This window comes from Molossus molossus, unplaced genomic scaffold, assembly GCF_014108415.1.
Source record: "Molossus molossus isolate mMolMol1 unplaced genomic scaffold, mMolMol1.p scaffold_m16_p_8, whole genome shotgun sequence".
NCBI lineage: Eukaryota > Metazoa > Chordata > Mammalia > Chiroptera > Molossidae > Molossus > Molossus molossus.
The window spans coordinates 17,254,107-17,275,813 of record NW_023425402.1 but is presented as its reverse complement, the minus strand read 5'-3'; the positions used below and the strand labels follow the sequence as shown (position 1 = coordinate 17,275,813).

Sequence of the window (21,707 nt, the reverse complement as noted above, 5' to 3'; positions counted from 1 at the left end):
GCCATTGCAAAACAAATAATTTTGTTTAATGGATAATTGAGGTAATTCTGCAATAATTTTCAAATATTTGGATGGGGAGAAAATAAGGTTTTTAGCACTTACTGTTTTATTATCTGTATTATTCACCTTATTTTTCCTTTAGAATATCAGAATGTTTAGAATGTAATATAAACATCAATACTATTTTCATAATTAAAACTAATTTAATAACAACTAACTTAACACTGAAAATAAAAGCAGAAGACTATTGAAGCCTCACTAGTGTACAATACGAATTCTTCAAGAGCCTGAATTATAGTTTTGCCCTATGGGAAACGCAGTCTTCAAACTTCTAAGAATATCACAGGACCTATGGTTAAGGAAATGCTTTCTTACAGATTCCAGTGGAAGACTGTTTTAATGAGTTGATACTGGTAAATAGCTTGTGAACATTGGTCTTGTTTACATTGCTTATTTGCATGCTAGAGGAAATACTTATTGAGGGCTGTCTATGTTTTTCATTGATTCTAGAGAGGAAGGGAGAGAGAGAAACATTGATATGAGTGAGAAACATCAATCAGTTGCCTCCCAGACATGCTCCAACCAGAGATCAAACCCACAACCTGGATATGTGTCTGACCAGGAATCAAACCCGCACCCTTCAGTGCACAGGACGACGGACTCTCTAACCAACTGAGCCACACCGGGCAGGGCTAGCGTGCCATCTTTCCTGGAACAGCCCCCACCCCGCCCTGCCCTGCCCCGCCAGATTGCTGGTGTCTCCTGAGTTTGTGTACTGCCTTTACCCCAGGGGGCTGAGCTCAGCGAAGTGCACTGGTCCATAGCAAGCTAATCTTAGAGATGGGCTGAAAGCAGTTATAAGAAAACAGGATTTGTTTGAATAAAGTAGAACCTATAAAACATTAATAATTTATAAATTATACATTTAGCCAGTAGTTTTCTAGTATTACTAGGTAAACACTGACAACTGGGGAGTCACCGTTTATTCTCCTGAACACAGAAGTTATTTGAAAGAGTGATCTCATGTAATTTACTTCTAGGAAGGGAGCTAAGCCCTGGGAGTCGGTTATTTTATGTAAGTGGGAACTTGAATGTCTACTTTCATGTGTTGGTCCCCCTGACCCCTTTTATTTGGTAGGGGGCTCATGCCCTCCATGGAACACTTTCTTCAGGGGCCCCGGAGACGTCACCCTCTTCTTATCCTTTCCCTCTGGCTAGTTCTTCATCTTCCTGACCTACAAATTTTGGAGTATCTCAGGGCCCTCAGATTTCTTATGTTTTCACTTTAATTCACTTCCCATGTAAAATCATCCTGTTCTGTAGCTTTAAATACTTGTCTGTAGCTCATCTCCCCAGCCCTGATGGATCTCTCCTGGACACCAGGCTCACTTACCCAGCTTCCCCTCAACATCTGCAGTGGATGTCTTCAGGGCCTGGTCCTTAGCAAGCTCTCCTTTCCAGGTCCAAACCTGAGTTTCATCTGACAACTCATCAACCTGTTCTTTCCGTCTTCCCCGTTGTGGGGTAAATAGCAGCTGTCTCCTGCATTTCCTCAGCTCAAAAACTTGGAGTCATCTCTGACTCTGTGTCTCCACATCTGTAATGCAAACCCGTCCTACAAAGTGTATTCACACTCTGACCATGGCTCCTGACTAGTTCTACCATCCTGGTCCAAGTCACCACTTTCTATTGTCTGAAAAATCATAATGGCTTTCTAATTAGTCTCCTCGCTTCCATCTATATCATCTTATAGTTTATTCTCAGTGTAGCAGCCAGAAGGCTCCCTTTACAATTTAAGTGAATTTACTCAGAACTATCCAGTGGCTTCTCATCTCGCAGAATAAAACAAAGTCTTGAACATGAGCACAAGGCTCTATATGCCTCTGACATTCCCCCTTGGTTGCTCATTGTAGCAACACTTGCCTTCTCATGGTCCCTCATTCTCCTCTTTGCTCCTTTGAATTCCTCTGTCTGGAATACTATATCCAGACTCCCAGGCCACACTGTCTCACTGGTTCCAGAGTCTGCTAAAACGTCACCTCATCGGAGGCCTTCCTTTTGGAAGACATATCAGCTCACACCTCCGTCACTCCCTTTTCCCGGATCCTGTCGTATTTATTATTCTAGTACTCATTCTCTCACTTGGTATATTCATTTCTTGTTGGTTTATTCTGCCTGCTCACTACCTGTCGACTAGAACTGACTCTTCATCAGAGCATGAATGTCGCTCTGTTTACCGCTATAATGCCAGCCCTTGGAAGAATATACAACACATAAAGACACTTAGGAGATATTGAATGGACCAATGCATGGAGATCTTATTATCTTTCTGTGTAACCTAAGTGTCATTTCACTGTCCCCAAGGATGGCACTCTGTCCCGGGGAGAGTAGGGAGAGAAGGCAGGTACATTGTTTCTTTCACACTGTCTCCAACACGGGTGGAAATGAGGCTCATCACACTTTCTGTCATTTTATCATCTCTATACTGAACTAGCACACAAGACAGTGTAAGTGCACCAAACTTGACTAAAGTTTTAAGGAAACAAAAATTAACAGTGTAGGCAGGGAAATATTACAACTGTGCATAAACGATTTCTATTCCGAAAGTCCAGGAGAAAAGTATTTCAGGTGAGCACTTAACAGAAAGTCAGTATCCCTAAGCATTTACTCCTGCGTAAAGGGATGTGCTTTTCTCTTTCACAAACTAGCCATGCCCTCATTTTAACCTCGCCCCTCCCCTGAGTTCATTTCACTCCGGGGTCCATCTTTCTTCCTCCATGAGTACGTTTCTCAAAGTCTGAGCAGAGAATAATGCTGGGGGCTTTCAGCAGTACAGACCTTGGTTGTCCTCGGGACCTGAGCTTTTCGAAACAATCCATGATGGCATCTAAATCTGTAAAAAGAAAATTAAATATTTACCCCCATATTATTCCAACTGGCCTCTCTCACAGCAGTTAGTGCAACATTAGTACTTTTTCTTCATACTTTGACAGTTTAACTGTTCCTTTCAACACTTTAAGGATGTTGGTCCCTTCTGGTACTCATGGTTTCTCATGAGAAGTTGATGATCATTTTTAATTTTGTTTTTCTTTATGTAGTGTGTCTTTTTTCTCCGGCTGCGTTTATCATTGTATTTGGGGGGGAGGGGGGTTATAGCAGTTTGATTGTGATTTGCCTTGGCATGGTTTTCTTGATTTTGCTTGGGGTTCATTGAGCATCTTGAAAATGTAAATTATAGTTTTCACAAATTTGAAATGTCTCAGCTATTACATCTTTTCTGCCCGTCTATCTGCATCTCCAAATTACATGTGTTAGACTGCTTAATATTATTTTATAGGTTACTGATACTCTGTTCATTTTTTTTTTTTTTGGTCTTTTTATTTTATTTTATTTTATTTATCCTCACACAAGGACATTTTTGCACTTATCTTCAGATAGAGTGGGAAGGAGAGAGGGAGGAAGAGAGAGAGAAACATAGATGTGAGAGAGACACGTCGACTGGCTGCCACCCACACAGCCGCATGGGGCCAGGGAAAAACTGCAACTGAGGTACGTGTCCTTAGCAGGAATCGAACCTGGGACATGCTGGTATGCAGCCAGGACGATTTTTTCAGTCTTTTTAATCTATACACTTAATTTTGGATATTTTCCATTGTTAAGTTACATGATCTTCTCTTTTTCTTTTTTATGAATATGTTTTCATTGATTTTAGAGAGAGAGGGAGAGAGAGAGAAAGAGAGGGAGAGAGAAACATCAGTGTGAGAGAGAACCATCGATCAGTTGCCTCTCAAATGCACCTCAACCAGGGACCAAACATGCAACCCAGGCAAGTGCCCTGACCAGGAATTGAACTAGTGACCTTTCAGTGCACCAGATGATGCCCAATCATCTGAGCCACAGGTTCAGGCTCCATGATCTTTTCTTTTGCAGTGATTTATCTTCTGTTAAGTTTATCCAGTATGTTATTCATTTTAGATATTGTATTTGCCATTGTTAGGAGTTCGACTTAGGTGTTTTTATATTTTCCATTTCTCTCTTCATCCTGTTTGTACCTTTTTGAACATGTGGAGTACATTTAATTGGTGTTTCCAATATCTGCCATTTCTGGGTCTGTTTCTTTTGAATGATTTTTCTCTTATGTGTCATATTTTCCTATTTCTTCCAGGCCTATTTTTTTTTTTTAACTGATGCAACACCTACATTTTAAGTGTCATGGATAAGAGATGTTATTGTATTTGTTAAGTTGCAGGCTTCATTGTTCTTCGGCTTTAAGGTAAACCCAGGGTGGCATTTAATTTAAGGGGATGTAATCCCACTACTAAGGTAATACCTTTTAATGTTTCACCCCCAGTGATCCATGTGTTGCAAGATCTTTCCACTCTAGCTTGTGGGAATGCAGACCTCCACGTCTTGTGTGACCTCGGCATTATTCAGTTTCCTGCTCCTTAACTTCCCTTTTCATCCTCCTTCTCCAGCCTCAGCAGTTTCTCCTCACACGGGCAGAGATCATTACTCAGCCAAGTTCTCAAAGAGCCCACTGGGTAGCTCTCTGGAGCACTCTCGCTCTCCCTGTGAAACTTCGTCCTCTCTGATATTAATTCCTGAAAATACTAGCCGCTTTAACTTGCCTGAACTTTGGTCTCTGTCTGCATAATTAAGCGAGACTCTCAGGTCTGTGGGGGCTTTCCATTTCTGACACTGTGGCCTAGAATCTGCCATAGGAGTGAGCTGGGGCAGTAACAGGGCTCACCTCATTCCTCCTGTCTTTTGGGCCTTTTTCATTCTACACTGTGAATCTTGCCCAGTTTTCAAGTGTAGGATAACACTCACTTCTGATACTCCATCGTGGTCACAAGTGGACGTTGTAATTTGTAAGAAGTCAGACAAAAATTTAGTTGTGAGAAATCTGAACCTGTACACAGATTAGCAAAATTGCTTTTTCTTGGAACTGCTGCTTAACTTTATTTGAATCAGTAAAGATTGGGTATTATTTCACAGAGATTGATACTTTGTTGGAATAAATTATGTTTGTCATCTACAAGTAAATAGTGTCTTCAATTTGCATCATAAGTATTCATGACAAATTGATGTGGTATCCAAGTGGGTTATAACAATACCCGGAGTGCTTCACATTCATTTGGAATAAAATATGGCCAAGATGTTTCTAGAATACCAGTGGGAAACAAATCTAATTACCTGATATGAATATCATATCATTTGTATTCATTCAGTCACTCATTTGATCAACAAACATTGAGGATTCAAAGATAAATATGACATAGTTTCTGCTTTTTGTGAAGATTCTAATCTATGAGGGAAAGTAGACATACAAATGGCTAACTGTATTACAGGATATAGTAGGACTGTAGGTAAGGATGATAGTTGAGGGATGTCTCAGGTGCCGCAGAAACACAGAGAAGGTTGCAAAGGGCAGGAAATGGAATCTGCTTTATAAAAGGTATCACCTCCCATCATCTATCCATTTCTTCAGTCAACATTATTAGGCACCAGTAGTGTGCTATGCATTGTGCCAAGACTCAACAATATAGTTCCTCTTCTAGGAGAGAAATAACTAATAACTGAAGTTCGATGCCATAGATGCACAGGGAGCCACAAAAGCAGAGAGGAAGGTGCTCAGCCCAGAGGCAAGCCATTAGGACTGCCTTCCAAGGAGCTTGAGCCTCAGACAGGGAAAGCACTTGCGACAGAGAGCGTCACCATTCAGGGACCATCGGTGTACAGTGTGGCAGGAGCATGGGGTTCAGAGAGAAGCTATTGGGGAAACAGCTAGAGGGCAGATCTTCAAGGTATGATTGCATTTTGAGGAAAATGGGAAGCATCTCCCCCCCACCCCACCCCCCGTGTGTGTGTGTGTCTGTCTGTCTGTCTGTCTTTGTGTGTAATGAGGCAGCAGTGATAGATTTATGTTTTAGGAAGTTCACTCCAGTGGTAGAGTGAAGGGTAGAGTGGAGGGAAGTGCAACTGAAAGCAGAGAGACCAATCTGGAAGCTAAACTAACAGTAATCTAGGGAATAAGCGGGAAGAACCACACAGAGGGAGAAGGGACTGGAGACAAAGGGATAAGGGGAGGGCCTGGGGAGTTGTGATACAGCAGATGGTCTCAGTGCCTAATTGGATGCGGAGAGTGATGGAGAGGATTGAGTCTATGATGACTTCCAGTGTTCCGACCTCTTGGACTAATTGTATTCATTAAGGGCTATGACCTCTCAAAGGGTTTGCGTACCCTGTAGAGAGCTCAAGACAACCCACTGGAGGGAAAGAAAAAAAAGAGCAGAATTCCATTTACATTTTTCTCAGTTTTTCAGTTTCTATTTGTATGTATCTTACAAAGTAGACAGCAAACTAATACAGTACTATTTGTACATAATTTGTGGGGAACTCTTGGTGCCTATGGAACATTTAGGCAATAATTTCCAGTGGGCAGTAAGGGTCTAGATCAGCCAAGACTGTCCAATATTATTTTCTTTTGTTTTTTTTTAAATTAATTAATTAATTTTAGTTATAGATGTTTCTCCTTTTTCCCCCACTGATTCCCCCCTCTCTCCCCTCCCTGTCCCCAGCTTTGTTGTCCATGTTCATTGTTCATGCATACATGCATATAAGTTCTGTGGTTTATCTTCCCCCCACACTCCCTCTTCTGGGGGTTGTCAGTCTGTACCCCGCTTTCACGTCTCTGGGACTACCCCATTCCTCAGACTGTTATGTTCATTATATTCCACAAATAAGTGAGATCATATGATCCTTGTCTTTCTCTGTTTGGCTTGTTTCACTTAGGATAATACTTTCCAGGTCCCTCCATGTCCAATAGAATTTTCTGTGATCTTGGAAATGTTCTAAGTATGTACTGTCCGATATAGTAGCCAGTAGCACATATGACTATTGAGCACTTGAAATACGGCTGGTGCCACTGAGGAACTGAAATGCTTTTTGTTTAATTTATTTAAATTTAAATAGCCACATGTGGTTAACCTCACCATATTGTAAAACACAGATTTAAACATAGAAGAGACCGGCCTTTTATTTATTAAGTGCTTGTACTTGCTAAGCATGTTGCATACATTTTTAAGCAATTTAATTATCCCAACTAACCTACTGAGTAGACAGTTTTATACAGGCACACCTCAGAGATAGTGTGAGTTCAGTGCCAGACCACTGCAATAAAGTGAATCACAGTCTTTTTGCTGGTGGAGGATCTTGCCTTCAATTTGTAAAAATTGCAACATCTGTGAGGTGCAATAAACTGGAGCGCAATAACCTGGGGCGCAATAAGATGAGGAAGAAAAGAGTATGTTCTTCCTTTATCCTTTCAATAGTAAAAGCTTATATGGCCAAGAGGGGCATATTTGTTCTAACTGTGTGTACTTTCTAGGTGTTCTCTATTGGTAGAGAATATTTATATACTTTTCATAACCAAGTACCAATTTTACATTTTTCTTCCAGGTGGCTTGCTATGTTAGAGATTGAAATGTGTATTATTTTATTATTTTATTATTATGACTGCCGTCTTCTAGACCCATTGCCAAAACAGGTAAGTGTTTTCAGAATTTTGAATAGTATGACTTTCAAGTTTGATATAAACTCTCACCCCTTGGTTTTAATTACTGGAGATGAGTTACTGATGCCCTCACTTAGGCCTGATCTTAGCAGGTGCCTACCATTGAACCAGACCGAGAAGATTCTCCCTTCATTCCGGATCTAATCCGTGTGCACCATCACCACAAGACCAGGGCCCAGCAGCAGTGTTCCCACCACTTAGTGTTAGGACCTCGCCCACGACTTCACCAGTGTTAACCCCTTTTCCTGGGTGACATGAACATGGCCTTGAGGTCGGGCCTGTCTCCCTAGAAAGGTATGCCTGTGGGTCCAGAGGCAAGTCATAGCCCTTGGTCCACTTGGAAATCAGTAGCATGGAAGAGAACCGACCCATCGTAGAACCGGCGGACAGAGATGAAAGGCTGTGACCTTTCCAGCCTCTGATCATTGACTCTTCCATTCAATGCCTCCATGTCCTATAATTCTTTTCTCCTCCGGCTCTCAGACTGGGGGAGCATCAGAATCCCCTGGGGGGCTTGTTAGAATCCAGAACATCGGCCCCACCTGTAGATTTTCTGACCCAGTAAGTGGGGAGGCTCCAGAGTTTGCATTTCTAACAAGCTGTGGTGCTTCTGATCTGGATACCACCACCACTGTCCAAGGAGATAAGGGGGAATGCAAGTTAGCTCCAAATGTTTGGAAGTCATTTTGAAAATTCTGGAGAAAAGGTGCTATTTAAACGGATGGTGAAACTCAGAAATGAAGCATTTGCAATCGCAGGGCTATTCACGTAGCATTCTGTGCTTTGGTTTACACTTGATATAATAAGGCTAATGTATGGAGGGATAAATAAAACTCTTGGGTGACATTTCAATAGAAATGATGTAAGTGCGTAAGTGACACAGACAATATCATATTACTCACGAAAGTGCACCTTTCAGCACTTTCCCCGATTTCGTTTGCACTTCTATTTTGAGAACAAGTAAACTACGGGTCATGAAGAGCTCTCAAAATCCTACAATGAAAGGGGAATAAACATTCTTCACAAGGGTCCTCAGCTGAGTACAGGCTTTTTTTTTTTTTTTTTTTTCAAAATGAAGATCAGGCTTTACAGGCACCAAATACTGGTCCCTGGTGCCCCGGGTTACATGTCACAGTTTTGCCCAGAGGTCAGCTCTTTTCCCACCAGTGAGAAACAGAGGTGCCGTTTCCAATCAGAAGGGTGATGTCGGTCAAAGTCATGCGACACCTGTGCTGGAGAGCAGTCATTTAGACCAGGCCCTCGGGCAGGACTCCCCAGCACTTCCTTCCTAGCTAAAAATCCTGGTAGTCGTATTCATTAGGCTGTTTTACATACATCCTATTTCCGTTCTGCTACTATGAAGAACATCTTTGAAAGAAATGCTCTCTCAGTTTGTCAAAAGTACAGGTGGTCTAAGTGAATTCTTATGATCTCAAAGGGCGTTCTGTGTCATAATTCCTATTCAAGAAAGAGAAAGATCAATTGAAATTCTGTAATTATTGCACCTGTTTTACTAAGTTGTAAAATGAGATGATCCGAAACTGTAGGAAATGACCTTGAAATTACCCTGCTCTTGTAGGTTAGGTGAGGGACGGCTTGCCGGGCATGCTCTGAGCCCCTTTATCAATGCAGAGAGAGCACTGGACTTGAAAATCGGCTCCCTCAAAGGAATGTACTTGTCATAGTAGCAAAAATCAGATGCGAGAATCTCCAATTTAATTTTGCAGCAGCCGAGTATTCTATTTTACCTCAGAAGATCTTAAGAAATTAATTGGATTTCAGTTCTCTCCCATTAAGAGCCAAACAATAAGGAAACACAAAACTCTCCAGGGTCCGTGATTGGGCTGCAAAAGCAAGCACATTTTAGCACTATCGTGGGGTTTTGTTTGGTTGGTCTATGGATCCATAGGAAATTTCACAAAATTTTTAAAATTGATTTTTAGAGGGAGAGAGAGAGAAACATCAATGCGAGAGCAAACCATTGGGCATCTGCCTTCTGCATGCCCTCCACCAGGGATTGAGCGTGGAACCCAGGCAGGTACCCTGACCAGGAATGAAACCGGCAACCTTTTGGTGCCCGGGATGACACCCAACCAACCGAGCCACACCGGCATAGAGGTCTCACCCAGAGATTGTAAATGAGGTGTCCCAGTTAGGGGCCCGGAATGTAGAAAGAGTCTTATTTGTGGTCTCCTCTTCAGCCAAAGTGAAGGGAGGGTGGCAAGTGAAACTGATGGGATTGTCTTCTTTTCTGACCCCTGAATGGGAGTCTGTCCCTCGGCTCAGACTGAGGAAACTCATCAAGCAAACACTCCCAGTCTTCTAAATCTCAGCTCTGAACCTTTGGGATAATTATAACTGAATAAATCTCAGGTCTAAAACTGTTGGTTTTGTCTCTTAATTTCCACATTTCTGCTTTTAGCGTTCTCTCCATCTGTTGGGTGTCCAGCAGCCAGAAGGACAATGCCAAATTGAATATACACGAAGAACATGATATCTTCTGGGTCTGAGGAGGACCAGGCCTTCTGGAGGAGTGGCTGCCCTCATCCCCTGGCCTGGCAGCACCTGGACCCAGGCGCGACCAAAACGTGCTGCTGAACTGTGCTTTAGTATTTAGCTCGAACAAGTGTCCAAATGGTACCTCTGTTTGGAGTCCCAAGAGTAGACCAACAATCTGACATCACTCTCACTGATATGAAGACCTAAATACATGGTTTAGAGAAAATGTTTGAATGATCAAGACGAGGAGGCATTTCTTAAGAAGCTGGAATTTGGTTCCCGCAAAACTGTATTAGAACTTTAAATAGAATAATGCCATTTGAATGAAAACCTTAGTACTTTAATTCACTGTACTTAATCTTCTGTTTTGAGAAAGACTAGTATAAAAAATATTAAATAATGATTTCTGGATATGTCTATTTTTCTTAATATGATTCTTAACTGGAAATTGGAATTATTATGCTCTATTAATATAATTTTTTATTATAAACATGTCTGATGCTAAAAGTATGCATAAAATGATAGCTTTCTAAGACCTCTGAAGACAGGGATCATGTGTTACACTCATCTCTACACTCAACCACCTCTGGACAGCTCCTTCTCTATAAGGCATATTTAATAAATATATGTAGATTGATGTATTGATTTGTATTTTAATTAAGGTGAAAACACTCTTGACTTAAGGTATTTGAGGTAATGTTTTTGCTAATGTATGGAAACACAGATATAATGGTGTGTTGAGGCAAATAACAACGTTCAACTCTATTACTTAAGACTTATACCTGAAATATTTACTATGAAATCCAGAAAAGAAAATCTGTATGTTCAGGGAAAATATATGACAATAATAAGAGAGTGATCAGTGATGTCATGATTTTTCCTCTAATATTCAATAAAATGCTGCTTGCCTCCTTTATTTCCAATAAGTAAGCTTTGTAATGCATGCTGTCTTCTGGATTATTTGCTCCCTGAGCTCGAATGATCTCGTGGCGTTGATAATGATTGCTTAGTCATCTATTTCCTGCTAACGAGCAGATGATTCCCTAGGAGAAAATTAAGCACTTTGGAGGATATTGACTCTTCCAGACTAATACAGTGATTTTGAAGCTTAGCTAGCAGTTTGTAGCTCAGCTTAGCAGGCTTAGGGGTCTGGAGACCGCATGGGCTGAAGAAAGTGTAGAAGTCCCCCGCAGAGCTGAGAGTTGCAGACTATAATCTGGCAAATTCCAGTAAATATAGCAGGTGTGTTCTCAGGGAAGGCTCATGGTGAAACACTGTATTTGCATATGAAACACCTTTCAGCTGAATTTGCAACCGCTCAGAGCTGGTGTTTATCTCATTATTGCTCGGTAAGGATGAATGTTAGCTGTCAAGTTTATGCACTTTCAAAAAGAATCCGCCACCACTTAATTCCACAGTTCTGTCAGTAAATACATGAACTCCTTTGTTCCAGGCTGCCAAATAAAAATGAAGGCAAAGCCCTGACCGGTTTGGCTCAGAGGTTAGAGCATTGGCCCACGGACCAGAGAGACCCAGGTTCGGTTCCCGCTAAGAGCACGTACCTCGGTTGTAGTTTGTCTCCGGCCTCGGTTAGGGTCGTGTGGGTGGCAACCACTCGATCTGTCTCTCTCACATCGATGTTTCTCTCTCTCTCTTCCTCCCCTCTCTCCCGCTCTTTCTGAAGATAAATGCAAAAATGTCCTCGGGTGAGGATAAAAAAAGAAAAAAGAAGGTAAAATCTGTGTATATTTCTTCCCTTGGAACAAGGAAAAGGAGAGTTAATGTTTTTGTTGTTGTTGTTGTTTTAATCCCATGTGCCATGCTAGCTACCTCCACAAGGATGTTTTGCTTCTAGGTGATCTCACATTGTGGTAAAATAGGATCAAAACGACATTCAGAATTCTGTTCTCTACCCAACCAGCACTAGAACTCGTCACCCCATCCCTAACCGCCTGTCCTCTGAAGTTTTAAACCGAGATAGCCTCTCCTCTGGCCAGAGCCTTCTGCCCTCCCAGTTCTCTCACCCATTTATTCCCATTACATTTACTTAGCTTCACAGGGAGCCTGGTTCCCAAGGGACTATTTCTTCTGGCCAGTCTTCTGCCTCCACTTCCTTCCGCCTCCACCTGATACTCCCTAGGTCACCTCCATCCTCATGACTTAATCACCTCCCAGAGGCCCCAACCTTAACACCATCACCATTGGGATTAAGATTTCAGTTGTGAGGGGGAGGGGCACACAAACCCTCAGACCGTAGCAGGATGAATCCTCCACAACTGTTTCCTTTCCAGTAGAGTTCCAGCTATGGATTCGGTCCAGGGAGGACCCTGGACAGCGCTCACCAATGCCTGGTGAGCCCTCTGCCCAGAGTCTGCAGATGGGAGTGGACCGACCGCTGGCTTTCCTTCCCACGGTGTCTTTCATTTCAAAAATGATTTTAGAATAAATGTTTCCATCTATCTCTGTTAAATATTGGGCTTGGATAATTTTTAAAAATGTTTTGTTGTTCCTAGTTACAGCCTTATTTTTTGGTATTTTAATACATGGCTATAGGTTATTACTGACAAGAGTGCAACTCTGTGTAAACATTTGTTCCCTTGACAAAATGCCGACTGCTTTCCAGAAACCAATGCCATGACCTTTTATCGCTCGAGCCATTACTGTGTGCCTGGAACTTCGCTAAGCTCTTTTCATCCACCCACTTAGGCTATTTTTACAATAATTCAGTGCATCGGGTTTGTTTCTACTATTATCCCCACTTTACATATGAGAGAAGTGGAGCTCAGAGAGGCTGGGTGACCTTTGAGGCCACACAGCTAGTGAGTAGCAGAGGCAGGATTTGAACCCAGGGAATCTGGCTCCAAAGCATATCCTCCTAACACTAAGCAGCACTGCATCCTTCCTAAAGAGAAAATGGTACCCACAGGAGACAGCACCTTTGACTTCATCATCATAATCCACACTCAGTTCTCTCTTAACTCTTTGGGGGAAAGGAGCTAATTTATTGTGCAGCTGACACTACAAATGGAAGAGGAAAGGGCTCCTGTGTGTACCAGTTTCCTTCCTCATCAACTCTCTTCTCCAAGAGCCCTCCACTCCTTCCCCTTTGTGGGAACTGCAGTAGACGGACCTAGAATAAAACGTAGCAGATGCGGGAAGGGACCATTCACTGTTTCAAGAAAAATATCTGATAAAAATGCATATTTTTAAAAAGTTTTTTTCTTTATTGATTTGAGAGAGAGAGGAAGGGAGAGGGAGATAGAGACATGGATAAGAGAGAACATGGACTGCCCGCCTTCTGCATGCCCCCCTTTGGAGATTTGGCCCACAACCCAGGCATTGCCCTGCCCAGGCATCAAACCAGCAGTCTCTTGGTGCATGGGTTGATGCCCAAGCACTGAGCCACACCAGCCCGGCAAAAATGCATATTTTTAGTAAGGGCATATAAGTGTAAATGTTGTCCAAATGTTATAAGTTCTGACGGTGTACTATAGCCTGCACTGCCTAAGAATAAAAATGGGCTCTTTTTGGGAGCAGTGTTCTGCCTCCTTCCTTCACAAAAATAGCCCTGGTCATTAGAGACCCAATAGGCCAAAGGGGAAGGAAGATGTATGGATTTTCTCTTCTGGCAGAGACGGGAACCAGCAAAATAGGGAATGGTCCTAGTTTCAGCTTTGTCTTCTGGGGACTTAGAATTTGGGAAAGAATTATGTAAAAGGAACCTAAAGGAAAACCCATGGTGTCTGCTTCACAATGTATGCAAACTCTCCTCGGATTTTATTGCTGCTGCTGCTGCTGCTAAGATAAGCATGTTTAGAATCATAATACGTAAGCAGAGATATCGGCCTAACATTCTGACTTTCCTACTTAAGAAGCTGAAATGCAAACTGGAGAAATGCCAGGTTATGTTCTCTGGAAGGATGCTCAGCGACTAATGAAACCACCTTCTGGGAGCGATGGTTTAACGGAACAATTCTTTGAAGACAAAAATTGGAACAAATGAGCAAGTTGCTGATTTCTTTTGGAAGCAAAATGTTTCTTTCCACAACACATTGATCTATAGATCTCACGATAAAAAAGCAGATGAAAGATGATACATTTGACCCGACATTTAGTTGACTTCATTGTCTGCAGAACTCATTACACGCCTCTGCAGAGCCCAGGGGTCCAAGAGGCACAATTTGGAAAACACCGGACTAGATGAGCCGAGCTCTGTGTAGAAGAGACATCTACTGCCCTCTGAATGTTGGGTGCTTCCCCAAATCGCCCAGAGCCTTGACAGTGGCTCGATTACGTGACGCATTTGGCCAGTGGACTGTAGGTGGAAATGATGTGTCAATTCCAAACACAGGCATAGGGATATAAATGCTCTTTATTTCCCTCTTCCCCTGACATTGTGCCAGGAGAGCTAGGCAGCCACGGGAAGGCAGGGTTCTCATCAGCCTGGGGCCCTGAGCATCAGAGAGAACAGTCTTCTCCCACAGTCTGCACTGCCCACAGTTTGAGCAAGAGACACGGATGTTTGCACCACAGCAGAAATCAGGAGATCTGCACAATCTCAGAAACGAGAATCTCTTCTTTTGTATGCCTCTGGTCCTCTTTTCTCTGACCCGATTTTATGAGCAGGAATACGCCTTTCCAGGACGCTTCACACTGGCTCAAGAGTGTGACTTTATGATGATGCCGTAACATATTTTACAGCCATGCCATTGCAGCCAGAATTCTATTTTGGTGGTTGCGCTGTGGTTCCCGTGCCTTGTTCTACATGCGTAGGAGCACCGGATGGAGCTTGCGTTCCCTTCTGCATTGACTCCCTTGGAGTCAGATCTCCACCAGACTCGGTCTGCAGGCTCGGCCACGTCCTTCCGTGGCAGCCGAGTGGAAGCCCTTTCTGGTGAGGGAGGACCTCTTTGCTCCCCGCTTCTCTAGCGCTCACCGTGGCATCCCTGAAACTCAGTTCTCCTTGTTCTCTAAGATTTGACCTCGATGTCTCAAAACCCACAACCTCGAGAAATTTCAAGGACAGAAATGGCCTAAACGTAAACATTTTGCAGGAAGCGATGAAAAATAGGTGCATCCCGTTCTAGTGCACACAGGAAAGAACCAACAGCGGTGAAATCGCACTATGAGCGCATTCGTGTATCTCGGTAGAGGGATGCTAATAATAATAATAATAGACATTGATTGATATTTTTTTTTTGTACTTGGCATTGTGTAAGCACTTCCCATACTTTACTATTCTTTTTTCAAGAAGAACAAATGAGAACCACACTCGATATGGAAATATTGATTTTAGCCCACAGCTCCAAGAAATGTGACAAAATGATTCACAAAATAAACATCCTGAAGTTATTTCCAGTACTTTGTGGAGGGCAACGGCCACAAAACGAGGGGTGCTTGCTTCATAGTTTCCTGCACTGGAATTTCATTCCCCATGAGAAGACCTGATGGAAGCAGTTTCCACCGAAGGAAAAGAAGAGGGGGTGGGGGGAGATAAACCACAGAACTTATATGCAGGTGTGCATGAACAATGGACATGGACAACAAAGCTGGGGACAGGGCGGGGTGGGAGGGGGAGGGGGAATCAGTGGGGGGAAAAGGAGAAACATCTGTAACAAAAATAAATTAATTAATTAAAAAAAAAAAAAAAGAGCTCCCGGACAATGGTTTCTCGGACGCGCTCAGCAGAGAGCAGCCATTCTCTGAGAAAGCCCAGGGTAAGGGAGGGAGGCCTCCACTTGGAGAAAAGGCTCTGCCTTGAGTCCTGGTTGACAGCTGAGACATTGCTACTGGGTCGTGTCCTGTGCAAGGCGAGAAGGCTGGCCGAGACTGGGGGAGCCGCCAGCCCCTCCACACGCCTTGTGCCCTCTGGTTGCTCTCTGAACTTGGGCCTGAACGAAACATCGCATTAGCAGGCGCCCATGAAAGCGGAATTTTGGGGGTACCTAAGCCGCAGGCGTGGGCCTCTCCGCCTCTTTGGCCATGAAGCGCACGGAAGGCAAAGCGGTTTGGAGGAGGGAGAGAACACTGAATTTAGACCAAACCTCTCCATCCTAACTCTGGCGCATGCACTGACTAACTAGCTCTGTTACACTTGATCTCTTGTAGCTACAGTTTCCTAGTCTCTAAACCAGGGATGCTTACAATAGCTGCCTCACCCCAGCAGTCAGAGGGAACCACTCTGTGGGCTCTTTAAGCTATCCAGTGGCAGACAGTCATGACACAGTAATGATGACAAACATGTCTGATCGGCTTCCTGGCCCCGTATCGCTTCCCTGCAAATCAGAGTCAATGTTGACTGCAGCTCTCAGCGCAGTTACACCAGAGCCATCGCTAGCTGTCATTTTGGCGGAAACCCAGCAGTGTTTCCTCCGGTGCCCGCGGGCACAGTCGCTCCGCTTTTCCTCTCACAGTCAGCCTGCCTCTTACGTGCAGTTTTAGACCAACAAGCCTCTTTCCTGAGAACCTTGTCATTCACATTCTCCTCAAGCAGCTTTCTGTGAACAACTTCAGATCTTTCCTAAGTTCATTCCTAGAGGTCTCTGTGCCCTGTTCGTTCTCTTGTGGAGGAGGCCACCACGAACCCTGGAACGGCCTTGGCCATGGAAATGCTTTTGGGGGGCAGATAAAGACCAAAATCAAACATAAAAGACAAAAAAGCTTGTCAGCCCCCAGCTGCATTCCCAGAATTCTATCCTGGGCTGTGTTCATCTGTCATCTGGCCAAAAGGAAACATCAGTACAAAATAAAATAAAAATAAGGTATTATCCTTGATAGGTTAGGGTCTGAAACGTAAATGAACTAAACTTCATGAAAATGTTTCTTGGTGTGTCCGATTCTTCACATTGAGACTTTGCTTTTTCTCGATCATAATATGTCATTGATGATGGCATCATGGAAAGTAAAAAACTGTTTTTGAGGATATCATTCATCCATCCATCCATCCATTCATCCATCCATCCATCCAGCCAGCCAGCCAGCCAGCCAGCCAGCCATTCATCCATTCATCCATCCATCCATCACCTAAAGTAAATCGACAGAGTGCCAGGCACTGGAGAGAGAGAGAGACTCTGACCTCAAGAAAGTCCCTGTTAGTAGAGGAGTTAAACCATCTCCTTCCCAAAAGCCCACCTAACAGCAGGTGCCTATTACAACCCTACGAGTTCTAACCCATGACATAAATACTAACATTATCTCCCTTTTTCAAAAGAGGAAGTGAGGCCCCAGGAGGTTGAGTAGCTTTCCTAAGGCGCACAGGTAGCAGGTGGTGAGCCAGGATTTAATCCAGACACTTTGGCTCCAGGATCTGAGCTCCTAACTCTGTCTTGGCTACTTGTGGGCACTGTCAGAAATTTTCTCCAGAGGGATAGTTCAGATACTACACTGAAGCCCTTCAGATTTCCACATCTCTAAACACTCCATAGGCAATCATCTCTTGCAGTAATTTACAAGCCCAAACATAGCTGAGACTTTCAAAACATCTTAGAGCAGTGCTGTCCACCGGAAGGATGAGCTAGTGCTTGTTTAGCTCTTACTTTAGAAATATATTTTCTCTAAATATTTTCATACTTCAATGTTGTCATCGGGAGGAATAACATATAATCAGAGAAAGGGGACTTAAACTGTAATAAAAAGCATTAATCTTGTCCAGCTTGTTAGCCATGTTATCAAGATGCTTCAGTGATTTTATTCTGAAAATATCTATTGAATTCCATCAACATTCCATTAACCAACAGAACCAACATCCAGAATTGACGTGAGGTAGACAGCAAGTGCAGTAGATGCTACAGAATTTCAACACATTCTCAATAAAACAGCCATCAGTAGTCAATAAACAGCATTTATAATGCTTGATAGCATAGCTGGTGGGGGAAATATTTATTCAACTTCCCACAAGTTCTCCCAGGCAATTAGTGTCTATGAAATATTGCTCATACTAGTATATTTCAGCCCACTATCTGCTTCCTTTCCCAACAGTCACCCATTACTCCTACCAATGCACACACACACACACACACACACACACACACACACAGACGGGGGTAGAGAGAGAGGCCACATGTTACTAAAACTTTCTGAAATATGGACATGCATCCTTGTCATAGATTATATACCAAATTTCAATATAGCAGAAGATAGACAATGGAGCTTAGTTAAACACATGGAGGCTGGAATAACTTCCGTTAAATCTCAGGGTGTCAGGAGTTGAGGCACCTCTCAGTGGTGGGCACTCTATCCACACCTTCCAGCACCCAGAAGTTTGATCACCTGAGGCATGCCCTCGGCTCTGTTTAATGTTGCAATCTACATCTTCTTTCATGCTGGAAAAGCAAAAGTAGAAACTCAGACCCCTTGCTTTGTGTCTTTTTCCTTTCCATATGGTGCCACGTTCTCCTATTTCTGGTTTTCCTTTGCTGAGCAAAGAGTCTTTTCCAATCACCGCTGAGATGTGCAGGACCAATTTCACCAAACCGGTTCCCCTTTCCTCTTGGGAACTGTGCTGCTTACATTTCCTAACCTTCCTGGCAGGCAGGTGTGATCATGTGGCCGAGTTCTGACCAATGGAATGTGGAGATAAGTGATTGATGTACACTGCTCCTAGGTCTGGCCTATGAAACACCGTCCATGCACCACTCTGTTCTCTTCCTGCATCGGGGTTTCAGTGACAGGCTGGCTCTGGGGCCCTAGGAGACCGTGGAGCCCCAGGTGCCAGAAGACTGGGTCTCTGAAGACGGTGTGAGGAAGGACCTCCTCCCCCTCCCAGTCCAACACACATTGAAATGTAGACAGTAAATAACAAACTTTTACCATGTTAAGCCACTAATATTTGGGGATTGTTAATTCCAGCAGATGACCTATCCTATAGGTTTATGGAAGAGTTTTGTAATATAATTTGAATGCTGTGCTGTCCTTTGGATAAGATTTAAGTAAGTCTTAAATTACCATCACTTCAAATTCTTTGTTACCATACTGTGATGAAAACCAAATACAATTTTCTTTCTTTGGAATGCAAGCACCATAAAAGAAAATGAAACAAAATTAATTCAAACCAGATTAAAACTTTATCTGATTTGATTTACTCTAGTTCATCCATTAATAAATGGAATGTGATGAAATCCCTTTACATGTTTTTCAGATTTTTATGTTCTATTTATATGGCTCTTGAAGAGCTGGGTCCCAGTGAGCTTGTTTTTATAATTCTGAACTACTGCAGAAAGTAGTTTTATATTTAATATATCATGTTTGATTGTTGCTAAGCATCTATTTGGTGCAAATTAATAATAACACCAGCACTTGCTTCAAAAGTCCAAAACGGGATGGTGTTGGGTGGGGGTTGGTATTAGAGTTACTTTTCTTTGATTTGGAAAAATGAGGAGATTTTACACATAAAACTCCACGACTGTTTTTTTTTTTTTTTCTTTTCTTTTTCTTCTTTACTAGAGGTTTCTACGCTAGGCAAGACAAGCGTATGACAGCAGAGTTGTGATTAAGTGCTTGGGGATTGACTAGCCCCCTCTAATTCTTACACTAGAAATAAAAAAGAAGCTCATCTGCAGAAGGGAAATGCTGCCAAGCAAGCCAGGAAGACTGGCAGACCCCGGCAGGACTGGGCTGACTGCAGGCACGAAAGAAATGGAAAGATGACTTGGTGTGGTCATGTCAGGCCCTGGAACCTGCCAATGAAGCCAAGGGTCAGTTTCTACAGGAGAGGCACATGGAGGCACATGCGCCTGAAGACAGCTGCCAAAGCAAAGATTGAGCAATGCAGGAATTCAAGCTTCACACAGACGTGTGTGACCTCGGTGCCCGTTTGGGGAGACTCTCGGGCTGCGTGTGTTGAACCTACTCATGTCCCAAGCCTGCAGCCTTATCCTCTAACCATTTAGCTCCACTCTGCAAGTTTGGTGAGCCCCCTGGGGTTTTGAGTGTTGTGACTGGTGCCCTCGGGTGGGGTGGAGAAGGGTGGGAGATGATCTACACAATGCCAGTCAAGTTTGGCTGAAGCAAAGACATGGGGCTCAAATGAGTATCACATCTACTCATTGATAAATAGGCATCATGCTGACTCCTGCTAAGGGAAATCTGTATTTTATGCCAGCAGGAAGAAAAATTAGTGCGGCTCTTGAGTACAGGGGATGTACAGGACTCAGGGTGGGGCCCGGAACACTCAGTCGGCTCCTTTTTGATGCCCAGCTGTGGCTAAGGCAAGGTGCTGAGGTGGTAGAGACCGGGCCATGCTGCCACCTCTTTTCCCTCTCCCTTGTGACCTCTCTTGGCTATTTTCCCTTGATCTTTTCTTTCCTTCAACCAGAACATCATTTTCTAATCCGGGGTGAACAGAAGTCTTTATATTTCTCAAGTTTTATTTTCTCCCATTTTATTGGCCAAAGTAATTCCCATACCCTAGCCAAATGTTAGTGTGGGGAGCATTGTGGTCCTTCCTTAGACAATGGCTATCACCCTGCCACCAGCTCCGTCTAACTAGTCTGCTGTAGACAGGGTTAGACCTGTAGACTAGTCAGAGGCCCAACCTACTCCAGATTGGTGCAACAGGAGGGAGAGGGAAGGAATTTTGATTCAAAGATTGAATGAGATACTGAAGACAAATACAAACCCTAGGAAGGCTAGCTCAGTGAGGGAAGCAGAAACCTTGGCAGAGTACTAAGATTAGTAAGTGGTCACTGGTGAAATTTAGTTAATGAATGAGCTGTGTGTTTGGTCAAGTTAACTTAAAAGACAAAAATGTTACTGCTCATTATATGCAATAGGAACTTTGAACCTCGGTTTTATGGGTTTTGATGGAAATGACAGCAGAGTATAATAATAAAATCTTGGGGAAAATTGTGTTCAATAAGTAAGGGGAGGTCCCAAGTTACACAAAGTTTGGAAAATATTATTTGAGCGTGAATTGAAGGGGTTCGGTCTACATTTGAAAGGAATCTTCTCCTTGTTTTGTTGGTTGTTGTTTTTGTTGTTCCTGATCTTGTTGTTGTTCTCATTCTCCTCCACCTCCTCCTCCTCTTCTTCCTCTTCCTTTACTTCCTCTACCCTCTCTTCTCTCTCTTCTGTACCAACCCCACTCATCATCTCCTTTTTTTTTTTTTAAATGTTCTTATTGCTCTCAGAGAGAGGAAGGGAGAGGGAGATAGAAACATCAATGAGAGAGGAACATCAGTCAGCTGCCTCCTGCACACCCCTTACTGAGGAGCCTGAAACCCGGACAAGTACCCTGACCAGGAATCCAATCAGTGACCTCCTGGTGCATGGGACAATGTTCAACCAACAACCACACCAGCTGGGCATCACCTCCTTTTTCTTTATTATTAATTTTTCCTCATCAATATTTACATCATTAATATAACTTGCAATTCTTTCAGTGTTTAGTCAAGTCTCAAGGGGTTCTTTCAAAATGTACATTTCAATACTAAAAGTGTACTGCAGTTGTCTCAATTAGAATTATAGTTGGTGGCATATAACAGAAAATTCCGAAGAAGCTGACCCTGGCTCACGGTGCCACTGAGACCGCATGATTCCGGATTTCTCTTCTGTGCTAGACAAGTCTACTGGTGTCTCACGTAAGAAATTATTCTGTAAATTTAAAGTGATATGCGGCCAAATCTCCATGTAACTA

The 21,707-nt window shown here is 43.1% G+C and overlaps 1 protein-coding gene across 2 annotated transcripts in view; it reads left to right on the top strand.

Annotated features, from left to right (window-relative positions):
* Window positions 1-10,380, top strand: part of LOC118621602 (24-hydroxycholesterol 7-alpha-hydroxylase) — an 87,657-nt gene extending 77,277 nt beyond the window's left edge. For both annotated transcript variants that reach the window (XM_036248947.1, XM_036248948.1), the window contains 2 exons: window positions 7,462-7,549; window positions 9,999-10,380. In XM_036248947.1, the coding sequence (XP_036104840.1) occupies window positions 7,462-7,549; window positions 9,999-10,070 (160 nt within the window). In that variant the 3' untranslated portion in view covers window positions 10,071-10,380. The remainder of the gene's footprint in view (window positions 1-7,461; window positions 7,550-9,998) is intronic.
* The last annotated feature ends 11,327 nt before the right edge of the window (window positions 10,381-21,707 follow it).